This window comes from Pseudorasbora parva, chromosome 13 (genome assembly GCF_024679245.1).
Source record: "Pseudorasbora parva isolate DD20220531a chromosome 13, ASM2467924v1, whole genome shotgun sequence".
In the NCBI taxonomy this organism is placed as follows: Eukaryota; Metazoa; Chordata; class Actinopteri; order Cypriniformes; family Gobionidae; genus Pseudorasbora; species Pseudorasbora parva.
This window is the reverse complement of record NC_090184.1, coordinates 17,950,478-17,970,932: the sequence shown is the minus strand read 5'-3', so window position 1 is coordinate 17,970,932 and position 20,455 is coordinate 17,950,478. Positions and strand designations below refer to the sequence as shown.

At 36.4% G+C, this 20,455-nt stretch overlaps 1 protein-coding gene across 2 annotated transcripts in view; it reads right to left on the bottom strand.

Moving 5' to 3' along the window:
• Positions 1–2,613: 2,613 nt before the first annotated feature.
• Positions 2,614–20,455, bottom strand: part of golga1 (golgin A1) — a 31,129-nt gene continuing 13,287 nt past the window's right edge. For both annotated transcript variants that reach the window (XM_067413323.1, XM_067413325.1), the window contains 14 exons: positions 19,857–19,982; positions 19,683–19,778; positions 18,401–18,496; positions 18,222–18,317; positions 17,826–17,978; positions 17,634–17,729; positions 15,859–15,948; positions 15,668–15,770; positions 13,687–13,847; positions 13,433–13,582; positions 10,732–10,791; positions 10,375–10,641; positions 6,724–6,810; positions 2,614–4,063 (listed from right to left, as the gene is read on the bottom strand). In XM_067413323.1, the coding sequence (XP_067269424.1) occupies positions 3,986–4,063; positions 6,724–6,810; positions 10,375–10,641; positions 10,732–10,791; positions 13,433–13,582; positions 13,687–13,847; positions 15,668–15,770; positions 15,859–15,948; positions 17,634–17,729; positions 17,826–17,978; positions 18,222–18,317; positions 18,401–18,496; positions 19,683–19,778; positions 19,857–19,982 (1,659 nt within the window). In that variant the 3' untranslated portion in view covers positions 2,614–3,985. The remainder of the gene's footprint in view (positions 4,064–6,723; positions 6,811–10,374; positions 10,642–10,731; positions 10,792–13,432; positions 13,583–13,686; positions 13,848–15,667; positions 15,771–15,858; positions 15,949–17,633; positions 17,730–17,825; positions 17,979–18,221; positions 18,318–18,400; positions 18,497–19,682; positions 19,779–19,856; positions 19,983–20,455) is intronic.

The window sequence follows — 20,455 nt, the reverse complement described above, 5'->3', positions numbered from 1 at the left end:
AATATATCTCCTCAGAAAAAAAAAAGAGTAATTTTAGGCCTCATGTCACAGAATGTGGATTGATACACATCAAGTTTAAAACATGGGGTTAGAGGTTTTAATCCTGTATCCTATACGAGGAATAGTGATACTCAATACTGTTCCATATTATTATAAGCTCCATCTTTATATATATATATATATTTATATATATATATAGTTTATGGCATTATTAATATTGGCAAATGTGAGTTGCAATATTTTTTGAATAAATTTCTAAAAATTAATTCTAAAATTCAGGAAATACGGCATGTACTGTTATCATCTCTGTGTAAACTACAAAAATGCATATTTGTGAAAACAGTGATGCATAACGCGTCTTTACAAAGTGACATCACCAATTACTGGCCTGGCAGCACAATACGTTTTTTTGAGTCATTTTCACTGATCTATGTAATCCCTTTACATAGATTAGTGAAAATGACTCAAAAAACCATGTTGTTGACAATGACTGGATGAAAAACTTTTTTTTAATGTTTTTAGTACATCATTGACGTGTAAACATTACCTAAGTAAAGGCTCATACCTCTTTTCCTGTGATTTTCTTGAGCGTACAAACGAGAGACTGATGCGCATTTAAATGCGTCATTAATAAGTAGTTCATTTTGGTTCTGTGCACAATGCATATAATTTTGGTTTAATTCGGTTGTAGAATCCAGTTGTTACTCCTGTGATTGACTGGTGTTTAGAATGAGATTCAGTAAAAGCTGAATTAACACATGAATTTAGCTCCAGTGTGTACAGTATTGTTCAAAATAATAGCAGTACAATGTGACTAACCAGAATAATCAAGGTTTTTAGTATATTTTTTATTGCTACGTGGCAAACAAGTTACCAGTAGGTTCAGTAGATTGTCAGAAAACAAACAAGACCCAGCATTCATGATATGCACGCTCTTAAGGCTGTGCAATTGGGCAATTAGTTGAAAGGGGTGTGTTCAAAAAAATAGCAGTGTCTACCTTTGACTGTACAAACTCAAAACTATTTTGTACAAACATTTTTTTTTTCTGGGATTTAGCAATCCTGTGAATCACTAAACTAATATTTAGTTTTATGACCACAGTTTTTTAAAACTGCTTGACATCTGTGTGGCATGGAGTCAACCAACTTGTGGCACCTCTCAGCTGTTATTCCACTCCATGATTCTTTAACAACATTCCACAATTCATTCACATTTCTTGGTTTTGCTTCAGAAACAGCATTTTTGATATTACCCCACAAGTTCTCAATTGGATTAAGGTCTGGAGATTGGGTTGGCAACTCCATAACATTAATTTTGTTGGTTTGGAACCAAGACTTTGCCCGTTTACTAGTGTGTTTTGGGTCATTGTCTTGTTGAAACAACCGTTTCAAGGGCATGTCCTCTTCAGCATAGGGCAACATGACCTCTTCAAGTATTTTAACATATGCAAACTGATCCATGATCCCTGGTATGCGATAAATAGGCCCAACACCATAGTAGGAGAAACATGCCCATATCATGATGCTTGCACCTCCATGCTTCACTGTCTTCACTGTGTACTGTGGCTTAAATTCAGAGTTTGGGGGTAGTCTCACAAACTGCCTGTGGCCCTTGGACCCAAAAAGAACAATTTTACTCTCATCAGTCCACAAAATGTTCCTCCATTTCTCTTTAGGCCAGTTGATGTGTTCTTTGGCAAATTGTAACCTCTTCTGCACATGCCTTTTTTTTAACAGAGGGACTTTGCGGGGGATTCTTGAAAATAGATTAGCTTCACACAGACGTCTTCTAACTGTCACAGTACTTACAGGTAACTCCAGACTGTCTTTGATCATCCTGGAGGTGATCATTGGCTGAGCCTTTGCCATTCTGGTTATTCTTCTATCCATTTTGATGGTTGTCTTCCGTTTTCTTCCACGTCTCTCTGGTTTTGCTCTCCATTTTAAGGCATTGGAGATCATTTTAGCTGAACAGCCTATCATTTTTTGCACCTCTTTATAGGTTTTCCCCTCTCTAATCAACTTTTTAATCAAAGTACGCTGTTCTTCTGAACAATGTCTTGAACGACCCATTTTCCTCAGCTTTCAAATGCATGTTCAACAAGTGTTGGCTTCATCCTTAAATAGGGGCCACCTGATTCACACCTGTTTCTTCACAAAATTGATGACCTCAGTGATTGAATGCCACACTGCTATTTTTTTGAACACACCCCTTTCAACTAATTCAACTAATTGCCCAATTGCACAGCCTTAAGAGCGTGCATATCATGAATGCTGGGTCTCATTTGTTTTCTGACAATCTACTGAACCTACTGGTAACTTGTTTGCCACGTAGCAATAAAAAAATATACGAAAAACCTTGATTATTCTGGTTAGTCACATTGTACTGCTATTATTTTGAACAAGACTGTATGTGTAGTAGTTCTGATCTATAATCTCTCAAGTGAAACTGAATGTTAATGTTCATCCTTAATCATTGTTCTGTTAGTTCTGCACTAAAATGATTCAGAAAGGCTTTGTCTCATCACTTTCAGATCCGCTATTAGAACAAAAACGCTAAAGTCAGCCCTGGTGACCACACAGAAGCACAAATGAGTCTTCAGACTAAATCGCTGAGAAAGATTTGAATTTATCAAGTTTTGATAATCCTGACATACCATAAAGTGAAACCAAAGTAAGGATGTAGTGGTATTTTGCTGAAAGCAGAGGCAATGGACACTGGCGTGATGCCTTAAGTATCATAACATCAAAACAAACATGAATACAGTTGTAGAAAAGTGCATTATGGAATATGGATCTTCCATCTTATTCCTAGTGAACCTTCGTTTACAGCTCAGCAAATTCTCTTCACATAAAACAGAAATTCTTTGGGTTTCTTTTTGTAAAAACAGGAAACACATGTTGAGCATCCAGCTGTTTTACCAGAAGACTCTGTCATTTAGAGTGGTTAACCTTACTGCTGATCTGGCCTTGAAGTGTTAAAACACACAAAATTACATCGTTCTGACAGCAAAACACTGGCTCTGACCAAAAACGACTTGGTTTTCACAGATAATATGGAAAGATGTTTCTATCGACTTATTCTCAGAGAAATATAAATGCAGTTGATAGTATTTTAGCCTTGAACATTAAGGCTTCAAGTGTACTCAAAATGCTTCAATATACACTCAAAACCAAAGTCCAATCGAAGCATTCAGTATAAGGCATGCATGCTTGTTTCCTCAGTCTGTGCATATATGCCTCTATATTACAGTTTCAAGCCCACAGTGAAGAATCTCATACACACTCATGAACAATATTGAGACTAATGCATGTGTGTGACGACCAAAAAAAACATAACTTAGGTGTCCACTGATTTAGAAATCCTCTTATTACTTATATACAGGTATTCATATATAAATACTTGTATGGAATGTACGTTATTGTAATTTACACATAAACAAGGCAGATTGAAGTAAGATGCTTCCACATATTCAAAATCACAACAGTATATCTTGATCCCATTCCTGATTTTCACTGACGTCCACTTCTGGAGGAAAAGGGGCAGATGATCATCTTCTTCGTGAGTGAAAGTTATGATTGAACACCAGCTCAAGGTTAGGCTGGTGGTACAAAAAAGTAAATAATAAAAAAAAATCATTATTGTGTTGAAGGATCTTCAGTTGAAGGTTGTAGTTTTTTGTAAGTAGATAAAACTACAGTGGAGATGGGGGTCATTTAACCATTACTTAAAAGATGAAACTCCAAGGTCACAGAATGATAACATCCATAAAACATTTGTTTTTAGTCCCTGCATTAGTTGAGTTAAAAAATGGACTTAGTTGTTTTTGTGTCCCATTCTTTAAAGGGCATGAGCTACATAGGAACTGCTGAGGCAGAGATTGAAACTGCAGAGTTCGGCAATCGTTCCTTTCGGACGTCAGTAGTTTCCTACCGAGATCATTCAGTTCCCTCTTTCACTTTGTCTCTGAGACGTTTTTGTCTCTCAGCTCCAACTTGAGGTTCCTGAGATGGAAGGCCGTATGATACCTTTGGGTGTGGGCTTGGAACCAAACCACGACATCTGAAACACACACAAAACTTTAGACTCAAAGAGTGCTTCTATCAATCAAACACACCATTCAAACACCTGACCACCTCCTTTTATCAGTGAACAAGAAGTATTTCAGAACATTGTGATAAGGAATTAACTGCTACAGGATGGATGGGTGGACGAAAGAGACATGGATGGATTTATAGAGGGATGGAAAGAGACATGGATTGATGGAGACATGGATAATTACATTGATGGATGGAGACATGGATGGATGAAAGAGCCATGGATGGACAGATGGATGAAAGAGCCATAGATGGATGAATGGATGGATGAAAGAGCCATTGATGGACAGATGGATGAAAGAGCCATAGATGGATGAATGGATGGATGAAAGAGCCATGGATAGACAGATGGATGAAAGAGCCATAGATGGATGAATGGATGGATGAAAGAGCCATGGATGGACAGATGGATGAAAGAGCCATAGATGGATGAATGGATGGATGAAAGAGCCATTGATGGACAGATGGATGAAAGACCCATAGATGGATGAATGGATGGATGAAAGAGCCATGGATAGACAGATGGATGAAAGAGCCATAGATGGATGAATGGATGGATGAAAGAGCCATGGATGGACAGATGGATGAAAGAGCCATAGATGGATGAATGGATGGATGAAAAAGCCATGGATGGACAGATGGATGAAAGATTGTTATAATCTCCCTTTTTTGTGACACTATTGGACGATTGGGTAATTGGTTGATTAATGAGGTCAGGTGTAATGGTTCACACAGATATAAAGAATACGTTTGTGTGCTTGTTGTTTGCCTGACGAAGACCCTTTGGGTCGAAACGGTGTCCTTTTTAATAAATTTTGGGAGCAGCAAATAGCAGTGTGTCGATTTTTTTGTTTACTTTGATTTATGCTTTATTGAATCTAGCACCTGCAAAAGTTTCACTGGATGTGTGCACAATTTTTCCATTTTACAGATGGATGAAAGAGACATGGATGGATTAATGGATGGGTAGATGAAAGAGACATGGATGGATGGATGGATGGATGGATGGATGGATGGATAAAGACATGGATGGATGATGGATGATGAAAGATCCATGGATGGACAGATGGAGGAAAGCCATGGATGGATGAATAGAGACATCAATGGATGGATGGATAGAGACATCAATGGATGGATGGATGAAAGAGCCATGGATGAACAGATGAATGAAATGATGGATGGATGGAGACATGAATGGATGGATGAAATGATGGATGGATTGAGACATGAATGGATGGATGGATGGATGGATGAAAGAGCCACGGATGGACAGAAGGATGAAATGATTGATGGATTGAGACATGAATGGATGGATGGATGGATGGATGGATGGATGGATGAAAGAGCCACGGATGGACAGAAGGATGAAATGATTGATGGATAGAGACATGAATGGATGGATAGATAGATGGATGGATGAAAGAGCCATGGATGGACAAATGGATTAAAGCCATGGATGGATGGATGGATGGATGGATGGATAGAGACATGGATGTATGAAAGAGCTATGTATGGGAAGATGGATAAAATGTTGGATGATAGACACATGAATGAATGAATGAATGAATGAATGAATGGATGGATGGATGGATGGATGGATGGATGGATGGATGGACGGATGAATGAAAGCCATGGATGGATGCATAGACACATGAATGGATGGGTGGCTGGATGGAGAGAGACATGGATGGATGGATGAGACATGTATGTATGGATGGGTAGATGAATAGAGACATGGATGGATGGATGGATGGATGGATGGATGGATGGATGGATGGATGGATGAGACACGGACAGACAGATAGATCGATAGATAGATAGATAGATAGATAGATAACATGCCTTGGATGGATAGATAGAGACATTGATGGATGGATGGACATATGGATGAAAGAGCCATGGATGGATGGATGTAGACATGAATGGATGGATTGATTGATCCATCCAGAGATGAGTACTTATAATTCAAAAATTATAGTAAAATAGTTGACATTACTTTTTGTAATAAACAATATAAGATTAGTTTAATTTTAAAAATGAAAATGCTTTAATTTAAAATGCTTGAAATTAATGACATTTAAAAATGCTTGAAAATGATTTTTTTTTTATTTGTACCGTTTACACTAACATTTAAAAGCTTGGGGTTGGTAAAAAAAAAAAAAAAATGTAAGAAATTAATACTTTTATTCATCAAGGATGCATTAAATTGATCACCTACAAAAAAAACCAACCTGATAATATCTACATCCCTACTGACATATAACCCTGTTTCAAATAAAAGTTAAACTTATATATATATATATAAATATATAAAAATCCCGAAATCCTTCACACACCAGTGTACCTTTGAAAAGGGGCAGCGAGAGAGTGTAATGTGTTTTTTGCTCTCCAGCACTGCTGTGGGTTGAGCTATAAATACCTGCCAGCTGCTATTCCTGACCGTGTCACTGAGTGCTAATGGTTTGATTCAGAGCGGTGAGCCAGATATCCTGACCCACATTGTTAGCTCCCTTAGCACAGCGGCCTAGTTAGCTCACGGGTGCGGAGGAGAGCGCTGCCGGGTACGAGGAGGGTCGAAAAGAAAGCACCTTTATACACTCTTAAAGATTGGTTTCTCTTACACACCTTGTACTCCAGTGTCTGTTTGAGCATGTCCTCTTCATCTTTTGTGAAATGCAGAAGCACTGAAACGGCTCGGATGAGCTGGAAAGCCTGAACACAGAGAGAGAGGGAACATCTCATTCATTAAAGCATCCCTTACAGGTACTCCAGTCAGGAGTTTAAAAAGCCCTGATGCGCATACCAGCCGGATTGTTTTAAGAGGATTATTAGGGCAAATAAATGGACCAAAACATTTTTATAGGACACTGTGGCTTCATTAATCAACATTACAAATCAAAACATGATTGAATGTACTGTAAAAATAGTTTTGGGTCAGTTGGATGTTTTAAGTTTTTTGAAGTTTCTTATGCGCACCCAAGGCTGTATTAATTTGATCTAAAATTTAGTAAAAACTAATCGTGTGAAATTACAATTAAAACATCTATTTGAATATATTTTAAAATGTAATTTATTTCTTTGATGGCAAAGATGATTTTTCAGCAGCCATTACTCCTGTCTTCAGTCTCACGTGACCCTTCAGAAACACTTTTTGAAAGTTGAGTTGAGTTTGAAAAAGAAGTTCTTTTAAAGGATTAGTTCACTTCAAAATGTCCCGATAATTTACTCATCCTCATATCATCCAAAGATGTTCATGTATTCCTTTTGTAGTTGAAAAGAAATTAAGATTTTTGAGGAAAACATTCCAGGATTTTTCTCCATATAGTGAACTTCATCTGCAACCAATGGGTTGAAGGTCCAAATTGCAGTTTCAAAGCAGCTTCAAAGGGCTCTACATGATCCCAGTCGAAAAAGAATAGGAGTATTGTCTAGGGTAGGGGTGGGAAACGTTGGTTCAGAAGGACCACTCTCTTGCAGTTTAGCTCCAACCCTGAAAAGAACACTCACCTTCATGCAACTTTAGTAATCCTGAAGACCTTGATTAGATTTAGTTGTTTGATTAGAGTTGAAGTTAACCTCTGCAAGAGAGTGGCCCTTCTTCTGGATCAACGTTCCCCTCCCCTGGTCTAGGGAAATGGTAGGCCTTTTCTAAAAACGCATTACGTAGTCATGTTGGATAGGCGGAAGTACCTACCCAGTGTTTACACAGCGAACTTGCAAAGACTAAGTGAAACAGCCTTTACAAAAAAAGGGAAAAACTAGGGCTGGACGATATGGCCAAAATTTACATCACGATATATTTCTTAATTTTGGCCGATACGATATAATTTCGATATTGATATGAACTATATAAAAGCTTTAGAAAAACCAACAAGAACTGCCACAAGGGATTTCTGTACCTACAAACTTCTGAAAAATTAATTTGCCAAGTCTATGAAACCTCCTCCTATAAAACGATATAATATTTTAGAAATAAAAACGGTACAAATAAATTAATGTTCACCTTTTATTTGTATTTAGCCTTTATACGAACAAGAAATGTGAAATCACCGTCAAATAAACATAAGACTCTCACTTCGCAGACGCAGTTTATTGAGCATTTTCTTTTAAGTTTTAAATTGTGAAGAACGATTCATAGCGCTATATTCTCCTTTTATGCAAAACTATAGACCTTTATCTACTGATGCACAAAAAATAAATAAAAGCAAACTAAATTCCGTGGCCTATTTGTGCTCTGTTTGAGATGAGTGCACGCTGCTTTTTGCAAGGCTTTAAACACGAGCAAATGATACATTTTCGTGAAGCCATGTCTGACCGTCTTTCACAAGCTTTGAAAGGTAATTTAAACGAGAATGAACGCGTTGGTGTTAATACATGACATTGTGTGCAAATGTGGAAAGTATTAAAACAAATGTGCCACTTGCCTCTTACATAAATAGTCTACAAGGATTATTTTTAACCCTTGGCATCGTATTGTTGGACATTAGATTGATGCATCTATGTCGATGTATTGTTACACCCCTAGTCGGCACCTCTCCGGCACATTTTGCAGCACACTGAAACCTGAAGTTTAATATCAGTAATACCCATTCGCATGGGACTAGTATTATCTGGGGACCTCTGGTGATTTGTAATAATTGCAGAGGTTGTCGGTGATCTTAATCCTGTGCGAATCGGCCATGTCTGTCATTTGTAAAGTAAAAATTCCCCCGCAAATTGCCTACCATATTTCACCGAACACGAGGTCCTGTGATAATATTAGTTCCGTGCGGATCGACATCTGTGATTTGGTCAGGATTAGGTGGATTGTATATAATTTTTGCAAGCTTTTTTTCTTCCTGTGAGCATTTCTATCTTTATCTTTCACAAAGAATAAAGTCAGCATTCATAATCATGCACACCGTTATGAATTCCCGTGCAGCCGCATGGATTATACTTTCACTTTAGAATGAGTATCAATTTGGGTGTAATCTGATTGAATGGTGTGTTCAATATTAATATCAATACTGTTCTTAATGAAAAACAGAACAGAACAGTACAGTACAATGACAAGCTTGTTTAAATAGGCACTTTAACACTTAGTTTTGAAACTGAATCTTCCGCCGTATATTGTCAGCTTCTCACTCGTGATAAATTAAATCTGATTCCTGCCACTGGTCTGAGCTCAGTTCATGGCGTCTGTTCGCTAACTGAACAAATTATATTTATTTATTAAGCTACTGTAAAATAATCAAAACGATATCGTTGCCTGTTTATGATTTCATACAGCTATATCTATAACGAAGGATTGGATCTATCAGCCTACTACTGCTGAGCACTGACTGTGTTTCTGTGGTGTACGTCATCACGCAAGAAGCCAATCATGTTCTGCTCTTTCTGATGGCTGCGCCCTGAACTTAAGTCAGTGAGGAATGCTGTAATGTATATATCGAAATATCGGAAATGTGTTTAAAAATCATATCACCGTTATTGAAAAAAATTATATCGCGATATATATTGATATTGAATTATTGTCCAGCCCTACGCTGTCGTTATATTGGCTACATTCTCTTCAGTTTCAGCTCAAATGCAAACAGCCTGACATTATCGACTTTGGGTTATTTGAGGCGGTCATATTCTTTTTAGGCTATTTCTTTTTCAAAAATCATTGATGATATTAATAATGCTGCAGTGGTATTTTGTTCTCATATTTTTAAACAGTAGAAAACTTTTTATGTAAAGTTGTTTCTCATTATGGATTCGAAAACGCTGATCACTTTGATCATGAAAAATACAATTACGTGCAGCGCCAACCTGTCATGTACATGGATGTCATTATAATGAGAACATGATTCTAATAGCGTTGTAAATTATCTGTGGTTTTGTTAGCTGTTTAGGCTAACTCATATAGGATGCCTTTGTTTGAGTTTATTAATCCGCAAGCAAAGCTCTGCAGGGTGGTGTATTCACAGTTTCAGCTCAAATACAGTGTCCGATATTATTGGGTGATGATATCACCCTATGATCATAGGTGGTGACCTATCGATGATGGAAATGAGAAAGACTAAAATTCCCATCCCTAGTGTCCACCCCATATGCATTTTGTCCACAGAAATGGGTTATTCCCTATGTAAACAGATGCAACTAACCGATAATAAACTTCGTTGCCATTATCATTGATTAATAGATTTAATTGATTAGTTGTTGCAGCCCTTCTACTGACCCTAAACTTTAGAATGGTAGTGTAGTAGTGTACATTGTTTTTCTCAAGTCATCTAAAACCAATCAAGCCCTCACCTCTGCTTCTCTGGATGACATGAACTTCAGCACCACGTGCTTGAGATACTCAAAGTTGATCTCTCTTGTGTCCGTGAGGTCTGAACTGTTGGTGACTGTGGTGTTAGGGGTGATGGGAGGCAGGCCTGGGGTTTGAAGGAGTCCTGTAGCTGGGGATGCAGCTGTGGAGGGCATTTGTGTCTCTGAAACCGTCTTATCGGCCAGTCTCTCCTGCCTTCCCTCCTGGAGTCTCTCCTTCATCTCAGAGTCAGGATCTGGTTTCAGTTTCTGTTGCATAAACACATGAGGAAATGTTTACTGACAGCTGACATGAAATGTGCAGTACATTAAATAATACATCTGAAAATGCACATGTACCAGTTCTTTCTGTAGTGTCCTCTTCAGTTCTGCAAGCCTCTGCTGTAGCTGCTTTATTGTCTGACAAAAAAGAAAGAAAAAAAACAAAAGATTTTTTTAAATATATGAGTACATTATTTCTGACAAGTCTACAGTGGAGACTGTACTCGGTACTAAGACTGTACTTACTCAGGTATGCAAACTGCTCTAAAGAAAACGTAAAGCCAATGTATACATTTTAATTATTGTTTTTGTTATTAAGTTAAAAATTGAACCTAGTGTTATTATTGGTAGTGCCGTCATGAACCATGACTCCACAGTAAATAGAACTGAACCAAACCGTGGCTCCAAAACCGTGATATGAACCGAACCGTTGCATAGGTGTATAGTTACAAACACACATTGTATTTGTATATATATATATATATATATATATATATATATATATATATATATATATATATATATATATATATATATATATATATATATATATATATATATATATATATATACATACATACATACAAACACACATTGTATTTGTATATATATATATATATATATATATATATATATATATATATATATATATATATATATATATATATATATATATATATATATATATATATATATATATATATATATATATATATATAACATACATATACCATATTTAGGGACTATAAGTCTCACTTTTTTAATAGTTTGGCTGGTCCTGCAACTTGTATATCAAATTTAATTCATACTAACTGACAAGAATAAACATTTAGCTACGTCTACAGCCCCGAGAGGGCATTCTATGTTTCTCCTTTAACCTACCCCTGGAGAAAACAAATGAAAACTGAAAAAAACTGTTAACTGAAATGTTAACTTAAAGACAACAACTGAGAAAGACTGAACACTAGGGATGCACCGAATATTCGGCAACCGAAATTATTCGGCCGAAAATAGCCAAAAAAAGCACTTTCGGCATTCGGCCGAATAAGTAAAAAGGCCGAATAATTTTGGCCGAACAATGACATTTTTAATGACGCGATCAAAAAGTAACCCACGTAGAGTGAGAGCTGCGTGCTTTATGCAGCAAACATGTCAGCAGTGTGGAAGCACTGTTTAGTGCTGCATCTCATGTCATCGATGAGAAGAGGAACCGACTTTCATGTGAGAAAGCAGAGAAGCTACTTTTCATAAAGAAGAACCTGCCACTTTTCCTGAAGAAGTAGGCTAAGTAGGCTTATGTCTAAGACAGTTATTTATTTGTTGTGGGTTCATCCACATTTTTTGCACTATTCAATGCACATTAGTTGTTGTAGACATACAGAGTTACATTCTTTCAGCAGTCAGTTATAGGCCTAACATAGGCTATTCAAGAAGGGGGGCTTCTAAGATGGCCAAATAAAAATATGTTTTTTATTTTACTAATTATTTATTTTAAGTTATGTTGTGCTTAGTTTGTATAATATCTGCTGGAATGTTAAAAAAAATTCAGTGTTAAATAAATATTTTGAAATTGTATTTTTGTTATTTGATTTATTTCTCTGAAAAGCAACACAAAATAGTAAAAAGGAAATTTTTACTATTTAATTATTGTAATGGTAAAAAAAAATTGCCAAATAAATGGAAAAAATGCGAAACACCGCGTTCGGTATTCGGCCTTCGGTCTTCGGCCAAGCATTTCATTATTATTCGGTTTCGGCTTCGGCCAAGAATTTCATTTCGGTGCATCCCTACTGAACACTAACAAAATCCTATTCTGCAAATTTCAAACTGCAGTTAGTAAAATATGCTAACGGTAATCGAGCAGCAGAAAGAAAGTTTGGAGTGATTGAGAAACTTGTGAGAGACTAGCAAAAAGCAGAAGTTACTTTAAATGTAATGAAGAAAACAGAAAATGCTAATTGCGGACTGAAAGCAAGATGGCCAGAGCTGGAGGAACGCGTCCACAGATGCCGGGAGAGGCTCAGCCGCATGAGACAAACGCTGCCAGTGTGTAAATCATAGACGGTGTGAATGCACAGCGCGCACGGCTCCCGTTCTCCGCACTGCTTCTAGCCTGCCGACACTTGCATGTGCGGTGTGAAGCTGGCGTTATAGTCCAGTATAATGCGACTTATACTAGTCCAGTGCGACTCCGGAGCGACTTATAGTCTGGAAAATACGTTATATATATGTATTTATCTATGCATATAAATAAAACTGCGTCTGAAATCGAATACGTCCCTACTATATAGTATATGAAAAACAGTACACCAAAAGAGTAGCATGTCCGACTTCATTGTATTCGAAAAACAATAGTTGAAAAGTACCCAGAATGGCCTACTACTTCTACGAGATTCTGAAGTGCGCATACAGTGTACACTTTATTATCCCATGAGGCCATGGGAAAGGATTTAATAGAAGTGAATAGAGTAGAACTGATGCTGTTATGTCACATGATAATGACAACATGGCATATGTAGTATGTCCAGAATTACATTCATACTACAATCATTCATACTATATAGAACCCTTTTTTTTTTAATGGTCACAAATTAAGTTCAAATTCAAATGTGGTTCCTACTCACATAGTATGCACTTTGACCTTTAAAACTTTGCAGAGCTTTTACCTTATCAAACATGAAAGCTAATATCCAAAAACAAATAATAGGGGCACTTTAAAATCTCTTCTCTCTTCTTAGAACTTATATTCTTTTGTTTCAGTTGTTTTCTTTGCTCTCACCTTGTTCTTTTCAGCCAGTTGTTGCTCCATATCTTTATTGACCTTTTGCAACTGGTCAAGATCACTTGCAGTAATCGTCCCGTTCTGCTCGCCATCACACTCGTCTACATGTGCTGTTAATCTCAACACCTCACCCTCGAGATCAGACACCTGTCACACACAAAGAGATGAGTAAATACAAAAACATTAAATTCGCAAGACAATGCGTCTAACCGCAACAGGCAGCTCAGGCGGTTAAAAGAACACACACTGACCTGTGACTGGTACGAAGAAAGTTGCTGTGTTTGTGCGAGGACTTCCTGTTGCAGTGAAGTCAGCTGAGAGTTGTGTTCTCGCGCTCTCTCCTCAGCCTCCAAACGACGAGACTCACACTCGGACTGAAGAGAAGACAGACTACTACAAGCTGCCTTCAGCTCTGTACACACACACAAGCACAAACAATAAGAAACATAAGCTTTTTAATGCTAACTATTATAGAGCGCATTATACTTGAAGTTCTGAAGATGGTTCTTTTAAAGTGTCCCTATTATGGATTTTTGACAATTACCCTTCATGTAGTCTGTAACATAGTTCTAAGTGAATGAAACATCTAGCTAAGTTTTAAATCTGAAAGTGCACCGTATATTAAGTTATTGTCTTTCAAAAGTAAGAGCCGACTATCAAATAAACAAAACGTTTTTTCAAACGAAACGCAAACCATTTTGTTGTGATGTCAAGAAGAAACATTAGTATAACGTCCATCCACTTACTGAGCTGGCTTTGTGTTTCATATTGTGTAGGTCTCTGGCTAAGTGGCCAACTCATGTTATTACTATCTTACTGAAATACTACTGTAAATCAGCTGTGAGCTGCAATATTACCTAAATCTGTGTCTATTAATGCAGCTTTTCTATCATTCTTACTTCTTTGAGCAAAGATAAAAGATGGAGCAAGATTTGTTTTGCAAACTTAACTGTTACATCAGGCCTCATTACTGTCTTCACAGTGTATACAATCGCTGAGCTTTTGGAAACCTCCTGACAGAGCTGGAGTTCAGTTATGGTAATGGATGTTTAACTTTCATTAACAACATACTGGGCCATTTGAACAATCAGAGCAGAGTACGAAAGAAGGGATTTAGAGAGACTGATTCATTTATTAAGTTGTTTGAGAATCATTGAACATTATGGAATGTGCAATGTATATTATGAGAAAATGAAACCTTTGATGGATGTAAACCTGTTGTTGGAGACCTCCAAAACTAAATTAGGAATCTTTAAAAATAGTATAATAGGGGCACCAGTTTAAATAATTTTAACATATTTTAACTAAAACATCAGCAGTAACTGAATTAACATCTGACTCACTCACTAAACAACCTTACTTTTGGTCATATCTGAATCGAAATAAAGCAAGACATAAAATGAAACATTTCAATATGAAATGTTTTATGTTTTTAAGGTTTGAGAATCTCTATAATCATTATCAGAAGTTTAGTCAAAATCAGTAAGGTTACTGACTGGTTGAAAATATAAAAATGTTTTGAGATATAAAGTTTAGAAGAAGTATTTTATGCTCATCAAGCCTGCATTTATTTGATCAAAAATATAGAAAGAAAATATTGTAATCATTCTTCACAATATTACTATTTTCAAATAATATTTTTCTATTTTAATATTAAACTATAATTTATTTATGTGATCCAAAGCTAATTTGTCAGCATTACTCCAGTCTTCAGTGTCACATTGTCCTTCAGAAATCATTCTAATATTCTGATTTGATACTCAGTTATTATCAATGTTGGAAACAGTTGTGCTGCCTAATGTTTTTTGGAACCTGTGATATTTTTTTCAGGATTCAGGGATGAATAAAAAGTTAAAAAGAATATTTACAGCAATGAGATTCCTTGCTTACAAGTATTAAATAATTCATTTCTTAAAAAGACAAAAACAAATAAATACTGACTCCAAACTTTTATTCAAAGAATCCTGAAAAAAAGTATCACAGGTTATAAAACAATATTAAGCAGCACTGTTTCCAACACTGATAATAAATCAGCATATTAGAATGATTTCTGAAGGATCATGTGACACTGAAGACTGGAGTAATGATGCTGAAAAAACACCAAAAAAAATGTGACAATATCAAGATATATATTTTTTTTAGATATCGCCCAGCCCTATTTCATTTTATTTATTTATTTTTGCAATAACTGGCCAATCCTGTCCTGGTGCCAAAACACATCTGACCCCTTACCTTCCATCAATGCATTTAGCTCTTCCTCCTTTGCCCCTAAATCTTGAGAAAGACGACTCACTTCCTGTTCCGCCTTCTCGAGAGACTCTGTCATTTTGCTGACCTATAAAAGACAAGCAATAAATTATGTAAAACAGCTACAAAACTTGAGCGAAACAAGTATGCATATTTGAATATGCCAATGAATTAACCTGCTGTTGGAGTTCTTCCCTCTGTTTTCTGGTTTCCTCCAGAGCTTTGGCAATTTCAACACTGACTGTCTGCCTGCTGCTCAATTCCGCCTGTGACAAACAAATTAATGTCACACAAATGCTATACTGGTCTGCAACATGACTCAAGCTCACAAAATACCTCTTAAAACATGGACAGTAGGACTGGGCAGTATGGCTGGGCAGACAGTCAACCAGTAGGGATTTTGATGGATCGCTTTATAATATTAGCTGTACTGAGCTTCGTTTTTTAACTTACACTACCTTTCAAAAGTTTGGGGGCAATAAGATTCTTTTTTGAAAGAAATTAATACTTTTATTTAGCAAAGATGCATTAAATTGATTTTAAGTGACAGTGAAGACATGTATAATGTTACAAAAGTTATATATATTCAAATAAATGCTGTTCTTTTGAATTTTCTATTAATTAAATAATCCTGAAAATAAAATAAAATAAAAATAAATATCATTGTAAATGTTTTTCAACATTCTTGAGCACCATATAAGCATATTAGAATGATTCCTGAAGGATTATATGACACTGAAGACAAGTATTGATGTTAAAAATGCAGCATTTTAAAATGTATAGTAACTCTTTCCCCGCCAAAAAACAAATTTTTTACATTATTTGTGAGAAAAAGCTTCCCGGCCAAACACAGAATTTTCTGGGTTCCGTGTTTTCACCGTTAGATACTAGAGGGCGCGATTACGAATCATTATCATCGTCTTCTGAATGAGGACCGATTCTCCTGAGCAAAACACACATGAGGAAGCAAAACAAGCGATCGTATGTTAGCAGATGCATATGCAAAATAACGTGTTCATCAACATTTAACATCATACATCAAAACTATCTAATGTTACTTAATGGAATGTTGACCCAGGACGAGCTATAGGACTCTGCAAGCATTTGGAGTGTTGATGAACTCGATCTACACTATCTGTGTTTGAGCATCGCTCTGAATCTGACGCTGAATGCAGTTTTTGATAAAAATGAGACTGTCTAGACTGGATGCCAGCCAAACTTTTTCAGCACCACCCACAACATTTTTAGGTTGGGCGGTTCGGTCTGGACTCGATCCATAGAGGGTAGTAATTATCCCCGAACAGAAAGTGTTCGGACCAATGAAATCATCAGGGCGGGCTTTAGACGATGACGGACAGATGATCAACAGTAACGTAATCATGCACGTCATCAAAGAGGCTTGGGTTATATTTGTTCGGATCCTAAACGGAGAGCTTGTTTGTATATGCATTCACCTTCACAATTTCTCTCAAAAATGATGATCATGTTGGGTAAGTACTCTGTGTATCATTCAAATCTTTTTTTTTTTTGTTCAAAATGTTGCTTTTTTTTTATGAAACTCACCCATATTCAAGTGTTGATAAAAAAGGAATGCATGAAGCTAGAATAAAAAAAATTTTGTTTAAAAGAAGAGACTCAGATTTATAAAACAAAATATTCTATGGACTATAACATTTTGGTGAAAATTGTAAAAAAAAAAAAAAAAAAAAAACCCGGTGGGGTAAGAGTTAATGAAGAAAACCATTATTTTAAATTGTAAAAACATTTTACAATGTTACTGTTTTTACTGCATTTTATCAAATAAATGCAGCCCTGGAGAGGATAAGAGTAGAGACTTCTTTCAAAAACATTTGAAAATTCTTATTGACCCGAAACATTGGGATTGGTAGTGTGACAGAGTGGATCTGTGAAGACATGTGAATCTGTGTGTGCAGATGCAGATGATTCTCACTCTAGACTGCTCGAGTTCTGCTGTCAGCCTCTCTACAGTACTCTCAACCTCAGCTTTGCTCTTCATCAGTGAAGCCTTTTCCTCCTCCAGTAACCGCTTGAGAGAAAGACAAACATTAGACAAACGTTTTATAATGTTCTTCCCATGTTAAGTTTCTGTTAGTCAAAGAATCACTAGTGATGCTTTACAAACCAGGTTGTCCTGATGCTTGTTGACCTCGGTTTCTCTCTCCCTCTGTTGTGCAAGAAGTTCCTCCTCCAGTCTGGCTGTTTTCTCCAAGCCTCTCTGTCTCTGTGTTGAGACCTGCTGTTGTAGTCGCTCTCTCTCCTCTGCCCACTCCACTTGCTATGGGACCAAAGGTCAAAGGTCAAAACTCTAAGGGATTTTAAGGATTAACAATAAAGCTGACTTTTAACAGAGACTGAATATATTTTCCTCGTCTTATACTGGCGTCCCAGTATGTATGACAGATCTCTGACAGAAGAGGGCGACATTTCAGCAAAAACAGTTGGTAGGTGCGACAAACCCATAAACAGAACTGAACCGGCTATTTGGACGTTTGGTGAGACTTTGGCTGATATAATGTACCAGTTTTTCTGTGTGCGTTTCACTGTCTTCAAGTTGCTGTTGCAGACTCTTTATCTTCTCAGCACAGTCAGACAGTCTCTGCTCCAGCTCTAAGATCTGACAGAACACAGACATCATTCAGATCACACAGCCACGGTCATGTGAAGAGAGGGTTAACTGGAGAATCACAGTGCTCTGACCTGTGCGTCTGTCCTCTCTTTGTAAGCCCTGGACGAATCATCTTTGTGCTTGATCAGAGTCTGCAGATCTGTGATGTTGGCGGTCTGCCGAGAGATCTGGAAACAAATTAACAATACAGTACAGTGAATCGGTCTGATTCACAATCCATAGATTTTTGATTCCACTCCAAAGGGTTTTTGCTAATTAAATTAAATTTGATTCAATTAACAATGAAATATGATTTGAATAATGATTCGATTCTGTATATATATATATATATATTAATATTAAAAAAAAGCATTTACTGGATACTTTGAATACTTTCTACATTACCGTTTAAAAGTGGGGGTCAGTAAGACTTTTTCAAAGGACATTAATACTTTAAAGGTGGCACATTAAATTATAACAGTGAAGACGTTTAAAATGTTATTAAGACTGCATATAAATGCTTTTCTTTTGAACTTTTGATTGATCAAAGAAAACAATTTTAAAAAATGGTTTTCAAAAAATATATAGATATTATATTCTTTCTTGCAATCACATCACCAAACCAAGTTTTAACAGGGATGTGTATACTTTTGATAACCCCTGTACATAATTGTAATAATAATTTCGTATTTCGCAGGTAATTTTAAGACTTACATTTTTTTCCCAAGGGAATACTATTTTTTTTGTTTTAAAAGCTACTAGAATTATGACGATATGACAATTTTTGGTAAGTTTATAATGTATTAAATATCAATTACATTACTTTATTACGTTAATTATTACATTTTGAATATTTAATTAAAATAATAATGTAATAGATATGCAATATGTAATAGATATGTAACACTACATTATGTGCCGTTTTAGCATTATGAGTTGCTATATTATGTGACACTGAAGACTGGAGTAATAATGCTGAACATTCAGCTTTGAAATCACAGGAATAAATTACAATTTAAAATATATTAAAATATTACTAAATAATAATAATCAATTAAATAAATATTAAATATTTCACAAAATTAATGCCATTCATTTGTACTTTTTGATCAAATTAATGCAGCCTTAGTGAGTATAAGAGACTTCAATGAAAAACATTTTAAATGGTAGAGTATAATGTGTCTTGTGTAAAAAAGATTTACTGAACCAAACGCAACATGAAATAAAAACACATTAAATACAGGCTATTTAAATGTTTTATTTATTTATTTAAGATTTTACTTATTTACATTACTTTTCCTGGCCTGAAAATCAAAATTTTAAAAACAATATGTAATGATGTAGAGCAGGCACACAAGGTTAGATGCTGTTTACCTGGGCCTCCAGTGAACTGACTGCTGTTGTGTGATTTGTTCTCGTCTCCAGTAACTGTCCTCTGACCTCTTCTAACCTCTGCTCTAATAAAGACTTCTACACACACAACATGCAGATATTATTCAGATGACTCAAACTGCAGTATAATGCATGTATAAACATGTGTCCTCTGACCTCTTTGAGCATTTCTTGTAGGTGTTCATCCTGAGAGTAGTTTGCTTCTAGTCTTCTCTCTAAGGAGGCGGCCTTCTCCTGCAGATCAGCCAATAGACGCTCTCGCTCCTCCTCGGTCACTGCAACCTGACCAATCACACAAAGTGTTATACCGAAGTGTCAATGAAACTGAATTGCATATAGGTCAATCCATTAACACACTATGGGTGCTTCTCAATACTCAAACTGATGCTTCCTCGTTTCCTCGCTCCTCTGTCCTCAAGCCCGTGACCCAAAAACATCGAACTGAGCCATCTTGAAGGACATATCAATTCTCTAATTGCACCGCGAGGAGGAGAGAAACGAGTAGCGAGGAAGCTTTCTGGGGAGTCATGAGCGAGGACACACAGGTATATCCTTCCCTCGCTTCCTAAGAGGGTGGAGCTAAGACACGAGGATAGGAAACGAGGATGCACAATAAGAAATGAGAAGCACTCAACATATAATTTAACAGCAGGGCATAGGTACAGGACACATTTATGGGTACAAAAACAGCTATATGCAGAGCAATGAAAGGGAATAATATATTCCCTTTCATTAATATATATATATATATATAT